Below are 23,293 nucleotides of genomic sequence, written 5' to 3' on the forward strand. Positions count from 1 at the left end.
CTTTGTATTCCCCAAGTCTAAGATGAACAAATCTACCGGTGATTTTTTATATTATATATATTTTATTTTTAAACCTTTTGAGACAGTATCATCCCCTTTGTGGTATGGGAGGCTTACCTACATGGCTCATATCCTTTCTGTCACTTATTTACACAACACAGGCTTTAGTGCCTGACCTTGTGTACTAGCACCTTCAAAAACAAAAAAAAACAAAAAAAACTTTCAACTGCTGCCAGACAATAAGGTTTCATGGCTCCTCGAATCCCAGCATTGGATCAAGGGAAAATGCTCCATCTTCCAATGGGATTATATTGTTTTTCAAAGTTGTTATCCTAGCAAATCTCAAACACTACTGAAAGGATTTACACAAAATCAAGGCGGTTTTATGCCAAGTTTAGTGCAATTTCCTTAAGGTTTTGTTGGTGTTATACAGAGTACATTTCAGAGGTAAATACACCAGTTTTAATTCCACTTTATTAGCAATCAGATAGATCATCCCAAAACCTGACAGACTGAAACCTTGGGACTTAACACTATTTGATTGGAAAGTTTGTGCATATTTGCCAAATGCTGCAAAAGTTCAACGGAAACCAAAAAGACCAACTTAGTTAAATTCGGAAACAATCTTTCTGGTAGGTACTCTATCAAATCACATAAATCTTATCTTCAAAATAATCCCAGGTGCGGGACTGGACATGTATTTTCAACATAAGCTCATCCCATGTACAGTGCCTTTCGACTGAGTGGCTCATGCAGCTCTCCCCCAGAAAAGTGACTGTACGGAGTTGCATAGAAGCACCACCCTTGCATGCGGCTTTAAATTTTGTTTTGCACTGCTCCACACCCTCAGATGCACATCAATGACGCTAACTTGGGATTTTAACAAGTAGAAAGTCCACTTCACAGAATGGGAAAGATGAAGGGTCATGTGGAAACTGTGGTTACTTGTTCTTCTGAAAGATACTTGAAACTGCAGAGTCCTAACTTATGGAACCGATTTCCAAGCAGTATCTCCAACAGGTAGAGGATCTGAGGGTGGACTTGGAACAAAAATATCTTGCAGGACTTCGGGGCCATGACCCTCTTCGCAGACTTGACTGTCTCGGCAATAATGCTTGGTGAATATATGCACAGACACCCATTTAGCAGCCTGGCAGAGGTCAAAAACAGAACACCCATTGCCAGAGCGGTGGTAGCAGCTGACATGAGAGTAAAAACCCCAAAAACCTTCAGAGGGTTCCTTTGCGGCATGTCTTTACGCACGGGACAAACCACCTAGAAAAGATCCGTTTCTGCATCACTTTCCCCTTCTTAGCACGAGAAGTGTCTAATAAGACCCACATGAAAGTGAAATACAACCTTGGGTACAAAGAAATTCAAGGTTCTCAGCAGCAATTTATCAGGAAAGTGGTGCACGGAGGTTACACTGACCGTGCCTGCAGCTCACTGAAGGAAAACATCAGGACTGTGAAGAGCCACAGATCAAATCTGCATGGGTTTGATATAATTTTCCTTTAATTTATATTTATGTATCCCTTTTGCATTGTTGTTAAAGTATCTGTTTCAGTGCAAAGTGATCATTCAGCTTGCTTGACTTTCATGGTTAATTTGTATTTCATCATCATTTGATATCTTGATTTTCTAATGAATATTGTTAAATAATTAACAAGGTGTCATAGAACTGGATATTTAGATTTCTCAGTTATTGTACCTAAACATTAAACTATATTTCAAGGATCATAAGTAGGTGAAAATCTAGATGTGGTACTCTATTGTTTATTTTTAAACAGTTAATGTTCAGGCAGAGTACATAAAATGCAATGCTGCACAGTTAACCAGAAAGGAACTTCCATCCAGGTACTCCAGGCTGAGGGTCGTGCAGTAGCTGTAAACACCTTTTCTTGCTGAAGGCTGCAGAAAAGACGTATCAAGTCCTCCAACAGGCTTGCCTGCTCAAGGAAAATATAGGCGCTGTTATGATTTCTCTTTGTGGGGTAGGGAGGACAGGCTGCCGAATGACAAGTTGGTGCTCACCTACAGCCAGTATGCCCACAGAAGATTCCAATACGAGACCATCATGTGCCAGCAAGCACAAGGAACCAGGAGGATTCAGGAAGCTAGCAGTCCGAGATGCCTCAGAACTGACCTGACAGAGACCAAGGATTGAGCCTGACATATGGGGATCATATTCTGAATGTTTGGGCTTATTACAGGAGGAGGAGGAGGCGTTGAGCCCGACATTTTCTGTATGTCATTTTAAAGGGAACCCTCTGCCTAGGCACCAGATGTTACTTTTGTCTTCCTAAAACCCCAGGGACGAAGGGCGTCCATCATTCGAAGACAGCTTGGGACCAACTGCAGTAAGCCCACTTTGAGCAGCCAACAGTTATTTAGGTAAGGGATACCTGGCCTGAACACTTCCATCATTCCTGTAAACACCACAGAGAAAAGAGAGACCAAAGGTTAGAGAAACTGAAAAGGTTACAACCACACACTGGAGTAGAAACAGCTGGGATACCAGTTGGGGGATGACAGGACATATCCTTTTTGATCGGTTTAAAGCATCAACAGAATCAATGGATTCCCAGCTGTGGGGTAAGGCAGGTTTGGAGGGGTTAACCAAACTTGCCCCGCCCACGATAAGGTGTGCAAGAGGAAATCCAAGTGGTTTTGAAGCCATGGCAGTTGTTTGGAGGCACAACATTGTTGCCCTTGGTAGTGTTCGCAACCATGGACACAGAGCCATGATAAATCCGGGCTGGCTGCTGAACTGGTTGTGAGGGACTAATTGTTGAATTGCTATACTCCACGAGTAGCCTTTGAATTTTCTGTATTATTGGTTTACTATTGGTGAAACCGGCGGAACAATGAAAACAAGCATAGAGAACGAGCCTTAACACAGCTGTCCTGAAAACGTTCTAGCGCCAAGTCAGTCTCTCCTCCAAAGAGTATGGATCCATCAAAGAGAAAGTCTATATGGGAAGTTTGGTAATCAACAGAACACCCGTTAGCTTGCATGCAGGCATGACACCTGATCACACTATTAATGCTCATGGCATGACCCACACAGTCAGTTGCCTCAAGGCCATCCCTCAGCACATATTTGGCACTATCCTTTCCGTGATGAATTATTTTGGCAAGGCTGTCCTGAATTTGTTTGTGACAGCCAGCAATAGCCCGCCAGTCATGTCTCGAACACACACACACACACACATATATATATATATATATATAAATAAATAACAGCCCAATAACCAGACCAGATTTTGCGACTGAGGGGAAAAACTGATGTGATATTCTTCTACTGAATGAGTCGCTGCACTTTGATTTCCTATCTGGCGGCATAGAAGGGAACACATTCAGTTGGACATTGCTTGAGCATGCCTGGCACAATAAACTTTCCAGGGTCAAATGCTGGGTGAGAAAGGCCAAGTTATTAGGGACTGGCCTATGTAGCATAGTGTGGACGACTGATTGCAGGAGCCAAGCACTGCTTCTTCCAAGCAGCCACTGAAGTATGTTAGTCACTGAAACACAGCAAGAGTTCACATGCAATAGAACCAGCCTGAAGGAATTCCATCAAAAGGTTCGCTTCTGTTTCAAATGTAGGTATTTGTAAAATCAAGTACTTCACCAATCGGGTATTATAGGCACAAGCACTATAATTTCAGCTTGGTTTTTTAGCTACCTTTGTGGGGGAGTACGGAGGACGGTGGGTGGTGTTAAAATTGTTGAAGTATTGTCATTCATATAGAAATCAATGCTGTTTTTACTGTTAGCGAGATCGTCTCCATTTCTACTCTCTCTACTTGTTCCACCTAGAGACACCATTTTGTAAACTGCGCACGGTGGAGGCTGAACACAAAAGCAAGCTACTCGAGGCCCACACACCATAAAATGCATTTGGTGGCACGGATGTTCAGTGGACACACCGCGAGTGCATCAAATGCAAGCCCATACGCGTGCAGCCAGCCATACTGCCTGGGAACAGCAGACATGGTAAGAAAGGCTGTGAGGAATGGCTCAACCATTTGAAAATCCACGCTCCTTTACACCAAAAAAGTGGCAATATAGCACCATGCAAATACAAGACTGGGAAGTGCATAGAAAGGGCAAGGCAAACTCTATCACAATGGGGAGGCACACCTTAGATATGATTTACGGCCATTTGAATGCCAGTATAATACATTTTCAATCTTTACCCAAGCATAAACTGGACCTTTTGATGGAGAATGTCTGGTATGTCCTATTTATTACAGGAACTTGGCTTGGGTTGTTTCTGGACCAGATATAGCCCAAACCACGGTCAATGGATACCCCTTTTTACATACAGACCAAGAGAATGTAACCGGGAGAGAGGGCTGCAGTGGTTTACCACTCAGGATTCCAACGCTCCATAAAGAAACTGTAGGGTTTCGGTAGTGCAGAGGGACTGCTAGTTTCCCTTCAAGATATCAGATAACTTCTCCTCTTCATGAGTTTTGATATTCCGCCCACCTGCGTATTTTGCAAACTTTGATGAGCTGCTTGCAAATACATTAGGTCTCTGGTACCTGCAGTAAGCAAACTTTACAGGTGTCAGGGGTTTCAATGCACGTATGGAAGAGTCTGATCACACAACATTTGTATCTCTGAACAAAGTCATGTTGGACCTCAGTCTTCAGCTAAAGGCATTAGGATCCACATATAAGTTGGGTCACACCCTTGATTTGATTTTCACTAATAGTCCCACTCCAAAGACAAGAAAACAACTCCCTTTGATTGGGTCCAATCACCATTTGGTTCCTTTTACCTTGTCAATTCCAAAAAAGTATTAGAATTATATTAAGCCGTTGACCTCCATGGTATAAAATCTTGGGCCCTGCAGAGTTCCTGCTTTAAGAAAACATGGAAGCTGACGTGTAAAGTCCTTTAATACTTTCCTTCTGCAGGCATTTAACAACATTGCACCTATTAAAAGGGGTGTCGCTGGAAAGGAACAGCTCTTAGGTGCTTGGTTCCCCATCACTTTGGAAGCAGAAAAACACATGCAAATGATTGGAAAGGAACTGGAGAAGGCATTATTTGCTAGAGGATAACAAGAGGTGTAAAGCAGCCTTAAGAAGTTTTAGAAAAATGGTCATGAAAATGAAGACGGAGGTATTTGTGGTACACAGTTTAATCGGACAACTCCTCTCCTGAGATTTTCAAGATAGTCAGTCCATTTTGTCTGCCTATTGGTAACCAACAAAAAATACCTGTGTTGGAATCTCCAGTCGACACATTACTTCTATGAGAAGGTAGAGGATTTCTACACCAGGTTTACTAAAAAGGTAACTATCTCTTCCCTGGGAGTAGTACTGAATGTGTTTAGAAGCATTTTGCTACCAGTTTCTGAATCTAGCATTTTGAATGCTGGATTGAGATACTCTTTAGACCTGTGTCCCAGAGTGAATCCTAAAAATAGAAACTCAAAACAATGACAAATGTAATTAACATGATGCTCAACCAAGTGCTAGAATTAGGTGTAGTCCCTCTTGTTGGAAATTAGCTTTAGCGTTACTGCTGTTAAACACTCAATGCAATCCTCACAATTATGAGTAATTAAAGGCCAATTAACTTGCTCCTTGCTTTGGGAACAATAGTAGAAAAACAGGAGAATTAAAAGCTCAAACAGTTTACAAAGTCAAATTAAATATTTCACACAATCTGGTTTTAGCACCATCTTTAGCACAGAGGTTGGGATCTTAAAGGTCTCCGAGGTCATTAAAATCAACTTAGACTGAAGTAATGAAGTAGTTTTCATCCCTTTGGCCTCACCTGCGTCTTTCAACAATGTGTCTCATAACATTCTGCTGGAGCACTATGAAGAAGAGGGTGAAGAGTAGTACCAAGCTATGGTTAAAACTCATTTTATCAGACAGTGCTGAGACAGTTTACCTCCCTCCTTTTACTCTGAGTTTTAAGGAATTAACACACTGTGTTCCTCAGGGCTCAGCCCCAATTCCTACTCGGTTTAATATAAATAGGGCGCCTTTCGCCAAGGGGTTTTATTTATAATTCTGTATGCTAATCACTCAAAGCTCTTGCTCTACATTCAGCAGGTGCATGTCACAATGACGTAAAGATTCAAGGGCTTCCTTTCCGCTGAGGCAAGTGGAATGGAAAAGAGCTGTCTTAAGTTGAACTCCAATAATTTAGAAGTTTCGGTATTTGTATACCTCTCTGTTTTTGATCTCCTGAGGCTATGGCCAAAAGATGTTAGTGAACCAGCTGGAGCAGTGGTGAAAAATAGAGTACAATTTAATAAGGATCTCTCCTTTAAACCATAAATCCAGGAGGTTACTGCAACTGGCCCTGCTGACAAACAAGGCCTCTCTACCTATGTAGCAGATTTGGGAAACACATTTCCAGTAGAGACAGAGTCCAGCGATCAGGAGTAGTAGTTGTACTTTTTCCCTTCTGGGTTGTGGAATGGTTTGCCTAAAAAGCTAACAGACACCAAATCAGGAGTTCTTTTCAAAGAAGATCTGAAGAGCTTTCTTTTTAGGGATGTTTAGACACGGGATGGGTTTTACCTGCTGTCAGCTCTGCAACTCTTCCTAGGAAGCAGCTGTTTGCGCTTAACATGTAGCATTTCATTCAGATGACTGCGGACAATCACCTTAAAGGAGGCCCTTTACGCTGTGGGTGGTTTTTGGAGACTGAGGTTCAAATACAGTCTCAGGAGATCAGGATAAGTGTCCAACCCATGTGCATTCTGTAAATACAAGTACAATTCAGCACCAATGTAGAGAAGCAGGAGCAAGAGGATTGCCTCCTCACGGTCATCAAGTGGTATGCTTTGAAGCCTCTGAACTGCCTCAGCGTCGGAGCCAAAGAGAACCTCCAATTTGATAATACTGGCATTGATGGACAGGCTGCAAATCATCCAATGTTGGAGGCTGCACTTTAGAGATTTCACGGCACAACATAGGTCTACAATGAGCAGACTTCAGCTTTGAGTCAGAAATCAGTGTGGGGACCAGATCCGAAACAGGCACCGCTAGATTCTGGGTGGGCACTAGTGCAGTTGGGACACGCATGGGCTAAGGGACTGGAGGAAATTGGGATGACACCGACAATGAACCAGGAGGCAGCCTAGTGTGGTCAGTCAGTGCTGGGTAAAACCAGCAATGGAGGTGACACCCTTAGCCCCGGTGGAGCATGAAGGTGATCTAGAAGCAACCAGCATTGACTTGAAGATCTCCAACAAGGCCGTTTTAAAATCTTTTAATTATCTCCCGTGGGATTGACAACAGCCTGGGGATCTTGGGCAGTGAGGCCAACATCTGAATGAGCTTGGAGTTGGAAGATGCCTTTGAATATGCTCATCTTCTCGCCTCTTATGGAGTCACGAGGGGAAGACAAGCCAAGCCTGGCTTTCTTGTACTTATGGTTTGACTTGGACTTAGATTTAACTGAAGAATTGGACAGGGTTCATTGGCAGAACAGCCAAGCGACCTGAACATGGTTCACTCTCAAGCACCACACTTTTCTATGTTCCATGTTACAGTCTTCCGTTCCCTGCTCCCTGAGTGCTTGCAGTAGACAGCATTTGTAGTATAACTTACAATCGGGACCAGAATGCAGGCACCACAAACTTCATGTGGATCCATGATAGAAATCTACTTTGTGCAGTCCTGTCACAGTTTAAAAGTGCTGAATGGGGATGGAGGGGGGACATTTTCCTTCACACACTATCTACTGTTGAAATGTGGCTCCGGTACCACAAAGGGGAGAGCTCCAGATTTGTATTGAGGTCTTAAAAAGTAAAACGGATCTCAGTTCACAAGGATGGCACCTATATGTGGCTCCACTCTGTCAGTCTTGCGCCACCTAAAGGTGACAGAGTCCAATGGCACCACCTACCAACACGAGAACAGCAGCTGTTTAAAATACAGATCCATTCTGGAACGTCGGTTTATTCTAAAGGTGATGAATCTGCGGTTCAAAGTATAAATCAAAAACAGTTTTTCAATTAAAATAATCTTAACCAAAACTACACAGTGGTTATAGCCGAGGTATAATACATAGAGCATCATTTATAAAATCTTCTCTTACTATATGTACTAGAGTGGCTATATAAATACAAATAACGAGGTTGCACAGTTTTACCATTAACAACTTATCTCAGAAATCCAGATTGTTTAAGGGAAAATACAGTGGTGGTTTGAGGTGGCGTAATGCACTAACTTTATCTGGATGACAGGAGTCATTGCTCCGGTATTTATGGATGCAGAGCTGGCAGTAAAAAGCTATCGACAATATTAAGTAGATTTTTTTCCCCTGCTCCATATGGGCCTTCTGGACCACTAACTCAGCCCATATGGAGTACAACCAATGGAGCTAATCCTTCTCTTTCAAGACATGAGGGAGAGCAAAGAGAGCAGGTAGAGTGCTGAATTGCCCAATATGAATGTGCGTTGTGACTTTCGGTAAAAAGGACGCCCAGTCCTCCACTGATTTGTCCAAAAAAGGGGGTGTTAGGCAGTTGCACTGACAGTGCCTGTTTCTTATGTGACAGGCGAACAATCACAATAAGGAAAACAGCCGTCAAGAGACATAGCAAGCAGTTATGCGTAAACTCAAAAGGAGTATACATGAGGAATATCAAGACCAAATTAAGGTTCCACGGTGGCATCACAAACAATATGGGTCACATGACACCTGAAATATTGAAAACACATCATGAATCTCTGAAAAATATGGGTTTTATCATCACAATGGCAGCCATAAAAGCACTCTACAGAGTTTTACTATTGTCAGGGCACCAGAATAACGAGATATTGGAGGATCAAATTATTTAGTAGGGTTAACTAAGATATGTGGCAAGAGTGCAACCATTTTTTTTAATCTTCTAACTATGCAGCGAATGCTAGAAGTGCTGTATATCCATAATTATGTGGTAAACACCTCAGCCACAGCATTACATTCTTCCACGGCCTTGGTTATTGTCCATTATTTTATCCACTATTTTTTCATGAAAGAAAAAAATTCCGAAATATTCCAAAACGGTCTGTGCTCATTGCTAGTTGCAACTGAGCTGAGTCACAAGAAAACTAGGTTTCAACATATTGAAAGTGTGCTTATTTGGGAACTATAGGTACATCTGTATGGTCTACTATAAAATAAAGAGGTAGAGATTGTGGACCTAAAGTCTTTGAGGATGCCCATAGCTGACTCATGCTTAAATGATAAACATTAATAAGCAGATGTGATAAGAGGACATGGACAAAGGGGAAAGTTGCAGAAGACCTAAAAGGAACATGCTAATGAATGAAGATGTATGCATGTCAGAAAGAATAATATAAGTATTCAATGTATGATTCTGAAGACTGTGGTATACTGTACATAAGGATTCATGTGTGAGATGTAACAAGTTCAAGACTGAGTTTAACCTATGTCTCCCAAGCTTTTGTTGCATTCGCATGATGCATGCTTTAATGTGTTTGATAAACGGAATACTGTCAGACAAAAATGAAATCATTCGCATATTTGAGGCGTACCGTGACATAATTCCCTGATGCATCTTGGAAATGTTCGGCCATGAATATGTTGAAAGCAGAGCGTGGTCCTTTGGGCTTGCCGAGCACTGTTAACTCCTATAAAATATGAAAAAATATATAATAAGGAAGGTCAATAGCTTTCTTGGACAAACATTTCCTTTATGATGTAATAATTTAGCACCGATTTTGCTAACACAAACAGTAAAATGTTGAGAAGGCCTTCTTTTCCAGAGCAAATGTGCATCAAAAGGAGAAGGTTACAAACAACTCTAGTTCTCCATAATGGATATCCTCTCCTTTCATAAATATCTGAAACTGCGATCAGACTTTTAAAATTGAGAAATCTCTCAGAATTAAAATTAAATGTGTACATTAAAAACATTTGCTATAAAAACACAATTTTAATTCCCTTTATAATAATAAAATCAGAGTAGGAAACAGCACATATAGGGACCACTCTTAAGATATAATTTTGACACAGCCACTTTTAAACACAAATGAACTCCCTTGTCCTAAATTGTAAATGAGGTTTCGTAAATTCTGACAGCATGGGTATACAGACAAAGTAATCAAATTGCTAAGCACAAGTCAAGCTTTTGCTTTGTTGGCGAGGTGGGGCGACTGCACCAAATTCAAAGTAGGCCAATATTCACTATGGAAAACTATCTGCAGAGTGGAGGATTGGACCAGCTACTGAAAGCAGTTCCAAATGCTGCAGGGCTGATACTGTCGCTGGTTGATATTCAAGAGTTAAGACCCTCACAAAGACAGACTTGTAAATGCTGATGGGCCTGGTTACCGAGCCCATCAGAATTAGAAGCTTAGATTTTTCAGAATAGAGTTAGCAACTTGTCATTAACGGGCTAAAAATAATAAAAATGTATTTAAAACACGAGGGAAAATCTATGATTAAAGATAACTTTTTGTTTTCAATCAAGGAATCCTCTTTATTACTGATGAGCATAAGAATTGTTGAAACACAGATTTCAGAGTCAAGTTTAACTGGTTGCATTAATCTCTATAGTGACTGCACTAGAAAAATGTGCTCTAAAATTTCAAGGTGCAAAAATATTACATCGATCTTTAGCGCGCTAAACTCACTATAAAATTAAAGTGTTTAAAAAAAAAAAAAAAAGTGTCAAACGGTGGATGATAGCCTTGCCACCACTTCTTTCCCACATCCGTGGACTTTCTCAAAATAAACATAACAAATGTAGAGATTTACTCATAGACCGTAATCTAAATTAGATACCATTTACAGTGATTGTGTAAAATTAGTAGAGCAATGAACAGAAATGTAAGGTGGAAGACCAAATAAATATGACGATAGTTAAGTACAGCGCGTACTCATATTTGAAATGTTGCAGTTATTACAAAAAATGTCACTAACAAATAGCCTAACAAAAGTGCAAATATAGATGTTCAAACCAATTTAAACTAAAATAGCTAGAAAAAAATGGGTACAGCAAATATAAAAATCAATGATAATTAACAACACAACTTTATAGTCAGTGATTCAAATGCCAAAACATAAAGAGCCAACATCTCAAGTTACAGCATCAAAAAAGCAATTGATCACTGGTTCATTATAAATCACTTATAGTTTATTATCTAAGGAAATACACACAACCTGCATCCGAGTAAAGGCCTCCCGATTTTTAAAGTAAGATAATGATCAAGCAGTGACATTGGTATAATACAAGATTCCTACTGTCTCAATTTTAATTTTCTAGTTCCACCTCTTTTATGAATGCATGTTACCTACAAATATAATCAACCTTTCCTATAGTCAAGATATTCCAATAAATGTTGAGAACTAGGTAAGCATTGTCTATCATTTAATAGACCAAATGTGTTCAGCAATGCGTACATGTAGTTGTCAGATTGGACTACCTACATAAAACTGGTCACACCTACAATGGAGTATGCAGACCACATATTTACTATTGCAGCACACAAAGGACTGATTGCTAGTGAGTCCTTTGAAGTTTTCACATTTATTCAATGTCAATTCACATATATATACTAGAAAAGAAAAGGAAACATAATGGTGAGGAGGATAAATCAGGAGTACTGGGAAAAATTGACTAAATATAAGTGAGCCCCCCCCAAACAGGTTGTGCAGAGAACCTGGGCCAACAACAGAAGCAATTCTGGAGTCAAAATCAGCTAGGAGTTAATGCTAGGAAAAGGTACAAACCGATAACCTGGTAGCAGGAATGAAAATAATAAAAAAATGAATTTTCTCATAAAAAAAAAAAGAAAAACAATAGCTATCTTACCCGTAGTGGACAAAGTTTCCGGATTAACTGAAAGTTCTATTACACTTTTCATGAGACATGATGTAAGACAACAGCTAGCGACTGAAGAGGCCAAACCACTAATTGTTTTGAAGTCAAGCCAATGGAATAGATCCACAGGGACAACTGTTTTGATTCAGCTATGTATTTGATGTCATCGAAATCAAAACATAGTTCTTAACATCTAGTATGTGAAGTAAACATCCATGTGTTAAGGAAGGCTTTGTGAGAGAAGGGGGTAGGAAAACAGATTTTTTGGAAACTTTAAATAACTTTCCAAATGAAGGAACAACTTGCTCTCAAAGATTTGTGTGAGCAAAAGGCTTATATCACCATTAGCACAACAGACAACAAACATCTCCTTCCCACAAAAAGGATGAAGGTCAGACCTATGAATAGTTTTAAAAGGTTCACTATCATTTTACAACAATCTTCATCTAACAATGAAAGGAGGTGCTTTTATCTGAAAGTCCTTCTAAATCGAAAAGAATCATGACAATAGCTACAAAACGCTGCACCAGAAGAAGTTTTCTGGCAGGCAGTACTCAATAAGGAAAACAATGAGTGCTAGAACGAGCCAAAAAAATAAGGTATGGTAATCGTGACAGGACTTTCAATTTACCTATTTTCCCGGATACATAGCATCTCTTCCTATTGAAAGCATACATGTTTGTGGACATTGTGTTCACTTTAAGACAATAATATATCGTGTGAGCATTAAATGTCTGTATATATGATACTGAGGACAAAGGTGGTCAAAATATGTTATGAAAGGGTATCGTGTAGAAGAAATGGTTATTTGTAATCCTAGATCTGCATCTTAGTGATCTTTAATGAAGTCATAAATGTTAGAATAATTCTGTACTGCAAGCAGGGTTCAAGAAACACCACTTCCACAAATTCCAAAAGGGTGCTTATTTAACACATCAAGTGTAAAAAAAAAGGTGCCATCAACTTACCTGTTGTAGGCCAAATTTACCCCAAATGTATAGTCCTATAAATAGTGAAAGCCATTACAAAAACTATGTTGTGCCACACTGTTTAGAGCCTGGTGCTGTGTGTGTACTGAATGAGGGCAAAAGAAGGCCTCATATGCATTACACTGAGAAAGTGGACCCAAAGGTTGTTTGCACCTTGGGATGTTTAGATCAGGGATTTTTAAACTATGGTCCGGGGACCCCGGAGGGTCCGTGAGACCTACTTAGGGGTCCGCATTGGCTTGGAAAATTATATATCATTAAGAGATTAATAAAGTGAAAATGAATAAAGAAACAAAATATTTAAAAAACAAAACATTTTCACAATGTTCTTTAAATGTTTAGGATTTTGAAACTTATGACTAAATATTAAGTTAGTATCCTTAGATTGATTCTTGGGGACAGTCCAAGTACACCAAAAAGAATGTAATATGGACTGAGTGGACCCAACTGAATTTATAAAAGCTGCTATCTTCCCACTACAGTTAAACGGTGTACTCTTTTTATATTTGTTTGTGAATATTTCATCACTTGTGTAATTGTTTGGTGAATGCGTGTTTCTGTATTTTTAGTGTATTGTTTTGCAGTTCAATTCATCAAAAATGCTCAAACCTGCATCCTCAGATTCCAATAATGACTCACTGAGGGTTTCCAAATTCCACTAATGATTCAGTGGAAGGTCCCCAGGTTCCAGTAATGAAGTGAGGGTCCACAGAAGTCAAAAGACTGAAAAAGAAAAACAAAAACACCAGTCTAGAGGTTTTCTATTTCCAGCAAGGAGTGTCCTGGCAGTTGATTCTCAGAGTTAATATCCTCCCACCACCCCGTCTCATAAGAGTGGGACCTGGACACTGTGGGTATGGTACTTCAATCAACGTTTTTCACCATTAGGAAGGCTTTAAAAGCGTCTTTAGTCTTTTCCAGACACATTTTTCTCAGTGTCTTCACTTGTTGCGAATTGCCTAACCACCATCAGGTCTGTGTAGTCAGTTTTCCAAGCTCTCATTCAACCACCAAATGTAAGCTAAGCCCACTGTAAGTGTTGGCATTGCCCACAGTAGGTATTTAACAACAGCCACGGAAACAGGTCTTTGTCAAGCAGTCGGTTGATGTGACCTAAAAACCTATGAAGCAGAAAGACAAGGGACTGCCAATAGTTAGAAGCATGGTTCGACTACTAAGTAGACTGACAACCTTCAATGCCTAGATTACAGGTGTATCAAACTTGTAATGCTAACAATTACTTTTTGCTTTCCTTCTTGCAAAGCAGCCACCCTTCTGCACATGTGTACTTTCTAATGAAATGTCTTGAAGATGGAAGAAAAACAGGAAAACAACAGTTAATCTCAAAGTTCTGCTGAGTTTCTATCACAGTACAACTTGTACGGATAAAAATAGTCTGTTATCCAGACTTCATCCTGTGGAAAATAACAAATGCACCAGTGAGGAAACACCATAACATCAAAATAAGATCCACCCTACCTGTGAGGCTCTTAGAAATGTCCCTTAAGGTATGGAAAATCACCACCTTAAAACTATGAAAGGAATTAAAACTGGTTAAGAAAGCCATTGAACGCCAACATGATCCCAAAAATGGTGTGAACTTGAAATGCTGCAAAACAATCGTCTCATCCCTACAATGGAAGATCGCCCATTTAAAAGAATGTCACTGTCTGCTCCTGGTCGGGAATGAAGAGAGGCCTGCTGCTGGTTCAACTGTGGTTGAGCAGCCACCACTGCAGATCACTTGCAGTCACCATCAAAACCTACATGGCATCTGACAGGTTGCCTGGTGCTGGGCACAGTGGGACTTCAGAGTCTAATGCAAAGCCCACATATCTTAGTCAACAAGCAAGATGAAGAAGGCTAACAGGCCTATAAGGCTCAGAACTGCTCTCACCGAGATGCAGGACTTCGGTTGAAGCATCAGAATCATAGTCCGAATGTCCAGAACTGAAAAGAGCCAAGTGCAACTATGGTTTACTAATTGGGAAACCTACTGATGTAAGAAGGTGAGCCCCATACTGGAGGTAGTTCCCGATTAACTGAAGAGCCTGCCTTTTAACAGCCAGTTGTTTGAGGCAGGGGAAAACTGGTATCCCACCCCCAACCTCTAAAGATGGGCGTTGACCACTGCCTTCACTTTCATGAACACCTGAGGGGCACTGGTGAGACCAAATGAGAGCACGGCAAAGTGAAAATGCTCCAGGCCTACTCTGAACTCCAGGTAACATTTATGGGACTGTAATACAGGTATAAAGTATGCATCCTGCAAGCCCAAGGCCACACTCCAGGTAGCCAGAACCATGGCAGACAGAACTTAGGCTACCATGAGCATTTTGAATTTGTCCTTAGGGAGGGAATTAATTTAGAGGATGAAGTTCTAAGAAAGACCGAAGCTCTCCAACCAGTTCCTTTTTCTGAGTCCAGAACCCTCTCAATGGCTCCTTTGGAAAGTGAAGATCGCCCCTCTTGCATTAGAAGGACAAGTGCTCCATGGAAAGCAGTTCTGGAGAGGCAGGGAGGTGCGGCGGGTAGAACAAAACAGTAGGGCAGAGCCATGGTGAAAAAACTGAAGAACCCATCCGTCAGAAGTGATGGAACACAACCCTGGGAGAAAGCACTGGTTTCTGCCTCCTACAGGCTGGTTGTGGGCTGCTAATGGTAAGCTAATGTGGCTTGAAGGCTGCTGTTGTGGGGAGGACGACGGTGAGGACTGATGCCATGAATGATCTGCACACTGCCAGCCAGATCCACGTTAAGTTCCATGAAAGGACTAGGGTGACTGAAGAGGTGGCTGGGGAGTTCTGCGTGGTCTGTAAACCAGCACCTGGAGTAGCTCTTGAATTTCCTGAATCGGTTGTAGAAACTGTTTGGCACTGGTTGAAAGACCCAGACAGCGAGCCATGACCTAACAGTCCTGGAAGGGCCCCCAAGGCAGAATCAGCTTTTGTGCCAAATAAGTTGAGCCACTGGAAGGCAAAGCCATAACGGTAGCCTGCTATTGCTTAGTTTGTAAAAGAACAAGTGCCAGTGCCCCAAAGCCCTGATTAGAAGCCCACAGTTGGAGCAATTAAATGACAACACACTGAGTACTAAGGCTGCAAAGTCTTGAATCCACCTCAGGCCTCTTTAATCCACTGCTAGACACTCCGTCCCCTTTATTCACTCCTGCAGGTCCCTGCTTCCTTACTTTGTGATAGTTTTTCAGTCTCGCTCTTCTTCCTCCTTAACACTTTGTGCAATTTTCCTCTCTTGTTCTATGGAAGTGTCTGATAAGGAAAGTAAGTGCTGGTCCTCAAAATTAATGCCAGTCTTCCCCACTATCAATCACCAGCTCAAATTAAGCTCTGAAGCCTGTATAATTCCTGAGAAACTTGTCAAATGCATCTACTCAAGGAGTGGAAGCACTACACTGGTGCCACCTACTCGCCCCAGACAAAACAGTAGTATCAAGACCAGCACAAATCACGCATTTGGCAGTATCTTCATCATCATGAATGGTCTGAGCCAGGAAGGCTCCAAAGTTCTTATGGGTGTGCCAGAAAGATCTTGCTGGTCATGTCCTAGGTGGTGTCCATCACTTGTTGTTTTTGCATTTGTCGCCCTAAGTGGGAAGGGTATGCCCAGACGTGGGTCCCGTGCTTCCCATGCCACTGGATTCAAGCTAGCCTGGCTGATGAGGGGTAAAACCCCGAAACCGGTCCCAGGATGCTTGTTTCCAGTCCAGGGAAGACCTGGCCTAGCAGTTCGGGCTGGACTGTTCCCATGGGGAACAGGGTCAAGACTGATTTGCATATGGCTGGGTCCAAACTGGAAAGGCATGGGCAGCAAAAAAAACAATGGATTAAACCCAGATCTGTGACTGGGGTGAATGTTTGACAATGTTCAGCATTCCGTCCATCACTTGTTGTTTTTGCATTTGTCGCCCTAAGTGGGAAGGGTATGCCCAGACGTGGGTCCGTGCTTCCCATGCCACTGGATTCAAGCTAGCCTGGCTGATGAGGGGTGAAACCCCGAAACCGGTCCCAGGATGCTTGTTTCCAGTCCAGGGAAGACCTGGCCTAGCAGTTCGGGCTGGACTGTTCCCATGGGGAACAGGGTCAAGACTGATTTGCATATGGCTGGGTCCAAACTGGAATGGCACGGGCAGCAAAAAAGCAATGGATTAAACCCAGATCTGTGACTGGGGGTGAATGTTTGACAATGTTCAGCATTCCGTCCATCACTTCTTGTTTTTGCACTAGGTGGTGTGCATACATCAGGCCAAAAAAAAAAAAAAACAGCACTGACTGACCTCAATGCTAGGATAGCTGAAGAGAACGCCTCAATCCTCTTCAACTCATAGGGAATTAACTGGTGTTCATCTTGCCATTGGTATACTGGACCTCCAGGTTCTTCGGAGTAGGATGTTGTGTAAGGAAATCTGGGTTCATCAGGAGTTTCTCTGTGGTCTTTAGCCACCAGCCTCCTCACCACTGGCAAGAACAGGGCTTGAACCAAGTAAGTGATCCACTGAACAGAAGCAAGGGCTCAGGTGAGGCTGACCTAGTTTGCTAAACATCTGCAATGACATTTGTCTGGACATCAACTGAAGACAGATCTAGGTCCAGGACCTCAGCTGCTCGTCTAATTACCACAGCAAAGGAAGCACTACCTTCCCCTGGCAGCACAAAAAGGTTAATTTAACAATGTATGAGAAGGAAGTATCATGCCCACCGGCCTCCTGTAAGCACATATGAAGACAGTCAACATTGTAATACAGGATCAGTAGGGGGACCTGTGAGGGTAAAATCATACCCAAAAGCATTACCCTAATCTCTGGGTAGTGAGAGGCTCTGCTCAGGGTTGAAGCCAGAAAGATAATGGAGCCTCTGAGGCAGTAGAAGTATAGGCACTCAGGTTACATGAGGACCAGGTGAGCTATAGTGGAAAAGTGTGACCTTGGTCAAGGTCGAACAGACACTGGTTTAGAGCTGGATATCAGAGTCAGTACCAGAATCTACTCCAACATCAGCATCGATAAAGAAGGACCTGCACAGGTTTCAGAGCGAGGGTGGAAGTTTGCATCCAAGTTTCTGCTGAACGAATGACTGGTCAAAGAAGTTTAGACGGTGCAGATGATGGATCTGCAGGCAGTAATCTGATTGAGGGCTCTTGCAAATTCTTGAGGTCAGAAGGTGTGGTAGAGGGAGCTGTAAGGGTGCCAAAGATAAGCAGCATTGCATCTCTTAAGGGACTCTGACGTGCTGCATCCACGGTCCGGAGAACTCTGAGCAGTTTTGGATCAACTGCGGGATTAGCTCCTCAATCCTAGATCAGGAGCAGAATCTATTGCTATTTTTATACCCTTGTGAGACTTTTCTTTTGATAGGGGGTGGCAGAATGGGGTCGACTGTTGCTACACTTTCTTATGTTTACACTAGGACTTTGACTTACCAGAGGACTCTCACAACGAAGAAGAATCCTCACAGTGAACCCTCGGACGCAGGCCCAAGCCCTCAGCTTAGAGTAAGAGCAGGGCTTACATGAGGGGTGAAACTTCTTCCTGTGTTTAATAACAATAAACTAAGAGTGGGATCGTCTTTGGGTCCATGATTGTGCAGTGATCGCACAGCTTTGGAGTTGTGCCCTAAGCCTAAACATGAAAGACTCACCTGTGCAGAACTGTGACTGTCATCTGTTTTTCTGCAGTCACATGATGATTTGAAGACTATAACTTTGAGAGGACAACACTCCCTTGAACACTGGATTAGGTTTTGAGAGTCGCTGAGATAATGAATAAAGTGGGAGCAAAGGATCCACCTTTAAAAGCGTGGAAAGCAATGACCCAATGTTGATACTCTGCGGTGGCGATTGTATGTGGCTAAAATCTGTCACTTCTGGGGTGATATAAAGCCTATGTGGAGCCACATGTCATCACCTAGAGGCACACAAGGGCATTACTATGAGAGGTTTCTGCATCCAGGCCGGTGCCTGGTATTATTCTAAAGATGATGAATCTGCTGTTAATGTATCTATGAAAAGAATATACCTGGTATGCATAAATGGTGCCGATAACCTTAACCAGCTCCTTGTGTTTTTTTTTTTTTTTTAATTGAACTTAGCTAATGTTTTTCATTATTAGACACTTGCCCACTTGGACAGACCGCACACCAAAATCATTGCAGCTTCACAACACATGACATCCTCCACACCTTCAGTGGTGAAAAGCAGAGCTCAAGTTTGGTTCTAGATCTCCTGAAGAGAAAATAACATAAATAATGAAAATCTGCTTAGATCTTGAAGCCTAGACAAGGTTGCAGTCTCTTTTTTGATGCCCTAAGTGTGAGATGAGCTCTAATAAGGGCAAAATCAGTCCTGAGTTGTTTGTGTTCCTGTTCAGCCGTGACCTGGCAGTTCAGGATGGACTCTGCCTATTGGGGAAGAGCCAAGACTAATTAGCATATGGCAGGGTACAAACTGAGGTGACATGGTGGGTGAAAAATGATGGTTTAGGATGCGGTCGGAGCAACTGCCAGTGGCTCAAATAAATTCAAGCATTCCATCTATCACCTTGTTTTTGATATCCTAGAAGTCTGCATGTTTAAGTCATAGGAGTTAGAACTGTTTTCCTTCACAAATCAACTACCTGTCCAGACACCTTTGAAAGCTGATGAGCGGCATTGGGTGAAGACAGTTAAATACAGTAATGGAGGTGCTATATCACAGTAACAAAGACTAGGTAAACACAACCTTCACAGATTCAGGTTCCAGATACATCAATGCAGGTCCAAATGAGACAAATCAATGCACGAACAACCAGCAGAGACTCCATTTAACAAATTGTGATATCAACTCTGTTAAATTCCTTGGGGGGGGCGTGGCCTGAGAGCCCAAGAAGGTGGACACATAATTGTGGAGCTCTGCTCCGGCCTAACAATTATCCTTTCAGTATCTGCCCTAGGGGGCCGTCCAGCACTGATCCCGGCTGGAGCCCGTACTCCTGCACCAGGGAGGACGTGCGGTCGGGCTCTGGGATCAAGTCCAGAGCTGCAGGCACATCGAAAAGACCCCAACGCTTGTGCGGCCTTGGCGGGTGGGCCTGGGGGGGGGGGGGGGGGGGGGGGGGGCGGGGTGACGCGGGAAAAGAGTACTTCAGCGGGGCTCAGGCAGGCAACACCGAGTGACAGGATACCGACAGCAGGTGGAGCTCAGGAGGGGCGAGAGAAAGGCCCAGAGGGATTAGTGTGGGGCTGCAGCAGCAAGAGCAGCGCACAGGCCTGCACTGGCAGAGCGCAGACCGGAAGCTAGGCCATCTGTGGGGTGGACGGAACGGAGAAGCATCGGATCCGAACCTGAGGTTGAGAAGACCAGGGCCCCCTGGGAACACCCTGGACCACACGCCACGCAGCGGATCAAGGGGAGAGTGAGGCCTGAAAGGAGCGGTGGATGCCTGGGTGGTTTCGGACGACTCTCAGACCAGAGGAGAAAGATGGGTGATCCTGGGAGACCGCCCCAATCCTTCACAGCTGCCTGGTGAGGCCTGAGGCGAGCCGCGAGGTCAGAGCGCATTGCCTGAAGGCGGCAAGGGGGAGACCCGACCCTGGGGTTACAGCAAGGTACCAGGGGTGTGCACAGACACAGCTAACACATTGATTGCCCACAAACCAAAGGCCAACTGCCCATGGAGAGGCGGGCACCAGAGAAGAGCGGACTGCGGACTGGGCCTCAGGGTGCCCTGATGGAGGGGTGAGGTCACTGCAGAGAACACTGGTTTCGGTGACATGGGAGCCCTTCCTGGGCGGCACCCACCCCTGGATGCCGCAATAGGGACCCTCACTGAGTGGGACACAGTGAAGTGGGAGTTTGGTGGCTGGACCACTCCCACCCAGCTGGACTGCCCAGGTGACGAGGACAAAAGCGGACCGAGAGACTCCCGGTTTGGATATGGGGGAAGTCCAGAGCCAAGCAAGGGGACACGCAGGCAGAGACATTGGGTCTGGCCCACTCTCTGCAGGTCATGGAGGGGGAGAAGGAAACTATGGCCCCTATGCTACAAGTACAATTCGACAGAATCCTGGTGGTGATCGCAGACACTAAAGCTGCGTTGCAGCAAGACATCGGGATGGTGTCTGCAGGGCTAGGGCTGTTGCGGACCGAACATCGGAAACTGGCAGAAAAGGTGATGGAAGTGGAGGAAATGCAGCCGAACCAATCGGATCTCAAGAAATGAGTGGGAGAGCTAGACGACAGAGTACAGATACTGGAACGGAGGGCCAAAGACGCAGAGGGGCGCAACTGTCAGAATAATGTCCATGTGGTGGGCCTTCCAAGGGCACAAAACAAAAACAATGAGGTAATGTATTTGGAGAAATGGTTTACTTCAGAAGTGGCACCAGATCGGCTGATGCCTTTTTCAATATTGAGCGTGGCCATAGGGTCCCCCAGCAGGCCTCCACCACCAGGCAGACCCCTGCGCCAGATTGTGGCAAAACTTCTGTATTTTAAGGAACGGGATACCCTCCTTCAGACGTCAAGGGAAAAAGTGCAATACCCGATACGCAATTGGAGAGTGACGCTATTCCCCAATTACATGTTGGCAGTCCAATCTAAACAAGCCTCCTTTATGTCCGTCAAGAATGCGCTACGTGAGGAAGGGATCCTATATTCACTGATGTTCCTAGCCAAACTGAAGATAATGCTGAATGGCAAGACCCATTTATATGAGGACCCAGCAGCAGCATGGGACTGGCTCGACTCGCATATAGCGGGAAGGAACACCGCTGCCACCACAGAGTAACACAATGGATACCCATGGAGTTTGAGGAAGAGACCACGGAGAACATGTAGCCGACAGACCCAGAAGAAACCAAGTAAAGTGGAGACGGACAGGGCAGGGGCACTACAGGCGACAGCAGACCTCCTGAAAAAATCATGCTCAGAATCTAAATGCAGTCCCAATCGGACAAGCAGACAATAGACTCTGAGTCGGGGGCTCCACCCCGACACGAGGGGTGCTGCCTGGAGTGACACCACAGTCAGTGAAAGATCTGATTTGACCAGATGGGCTTCTAATGGCTCTTCTTACTGGGAACCTGACGTGGCTGTACCTCCAGGCAAGAGGGAAAACCAAAACACCGCAGTTACGGACAAGCGTGGCCCCTCTTGGGAACCACCACTATTATGAAGCCTAGCTGCTCCTTGATTGAACAGCACAGAACTGGATGTTCTTGAAGCTATAACCTGTGCTGGACCCCCTGGGACGGGGTAATGGGTTGGCTGGAGCAGCCTGTAATGTCACTCCCAACACCCCCCTCATTTGACCAACGGCAAAGCCAAATGAAATGGACTTGATGTACTTGGTTTCTGAAGTTGGTAACTTTGGATGGACGGCCGTTGCTGAATGGTCCTGGGGACGGGGAGTTTTATGTTGGGGTTGGTTTTCTTTAGACATCTCTGGCAGGGGTGTGGAATTTATTAAAATATCTACTTGTCCAGGGGACAGGTTGCTTCTCAAATCTACTTGTCCTGTAAAAAGATCTACTTGTCCCTTTGGTGCCATGTAGTGTGGCGACAAATTATGGCAGCAATCTCATTATGTAAGAGCTCTGATAATAGCCTCTCTGATTATGCCAGGGCTACTACCATAGTAGGGCTTGAATACTTGCGTTTCAATCCCTACTGTAGCAATTTCCTTATTTTGCCACCTTTCTGCAGATCTGCATACTGGGGCTGGAGGAAGCAGTAAGCAATAGTTCCAGGGCTGGAATGCCTTTGAGTCTGCAAACCTACTAACCTGCATGTTTTAAAGATTTTCACCAGCTTCTCTCTAATATTTTCCCATAATAAGAAAGGTTGGACATTTACTCCTGACAATGGCAGAATTAGAACTTCTTCCAGGGTTGGGAAGAAAGTGGCTGGAGGGAAAATGAACTTGCAAATGCTCAATAGATTTTCACATGAGCAAATCTACACATGCGTATTTACCCATGCTAAAATACAGTTCACCAATATTTGATAGGGGTACGACATATACCATGGGTGCACTTTTGTGACTTTAAGAATTTGGGGCCACACGTAGGTAGGTTCAGATTTGCGACCCACAAATTGCGAGTCAGAGCGACTCGCAATTTGAGATTTGCAAATCTGAATGTAGGATGGTGTCCCTGACACCATCTGTGATTCGCAAGGGCTTCGCAAATGCCCACCTAATGAATAATCATGAGGTTGGGTCGCATTTTTCGACCCCCTTGTGAATGGCGGCCCTCAAAGGGATAGTGGCCTGCTGGAGACAGCAGACCACCATGTCTGTGACTGCTTTTCAATAAAGCAGTTTTTTGTTGTTGTTTTTTTTGTAATGCAGCCCGTTTTCCTTAAAGGAAAACGAGATGCATTACGAAAACGAAAAATGAAACGTTTTCGTTTCATTTGCCTACTCCGAAAAAATGTTTACAGTGACATTCACAATGGGGAAGGGGTCCCATTGGGACTCCTTCCCTTTTGCGAA

General features: G+C 43.5%; 1 protein-coding gene across 1 annotated transcript in view; it reads right to left on the bottom strand.

The window, feature by feature from the left end:
• Positions 1–23,293, bottom strand: part of TFAM (transcription factor A, mitochondrial) — a 138,395-nt gene that overhangs the window by 26,835 nt on the left and 88,267 nt on the right. Inside the window, exon 5 of the mRNA XM_069240971.1 lies at positions 9,528–9,623. Within this exon, the coding sequence (XP_069097072.1) occupies positions 9,528–9,623 (96 nt within the window). The remainder of the gene's footprint in view (positions 1–9,527; positions 9,624–23,293) is intronic.

This window comes from Pleurodeles waltl, chromosome 6, assembly GCF_031143425.1.
Source record: "Pleurodeles waltl isolate 20211129_DDA chromosome 6, aPleWal1.hap1.20221129, whole genome shotgun sequence".
Classification (NCBI taxonomy): domain Eukaryota; kingdom Metazoa; phylum Chordata; class Amphibia; order Caudata; family Salamandridae; genus Pleurodeles; species Pleurodeles waltl.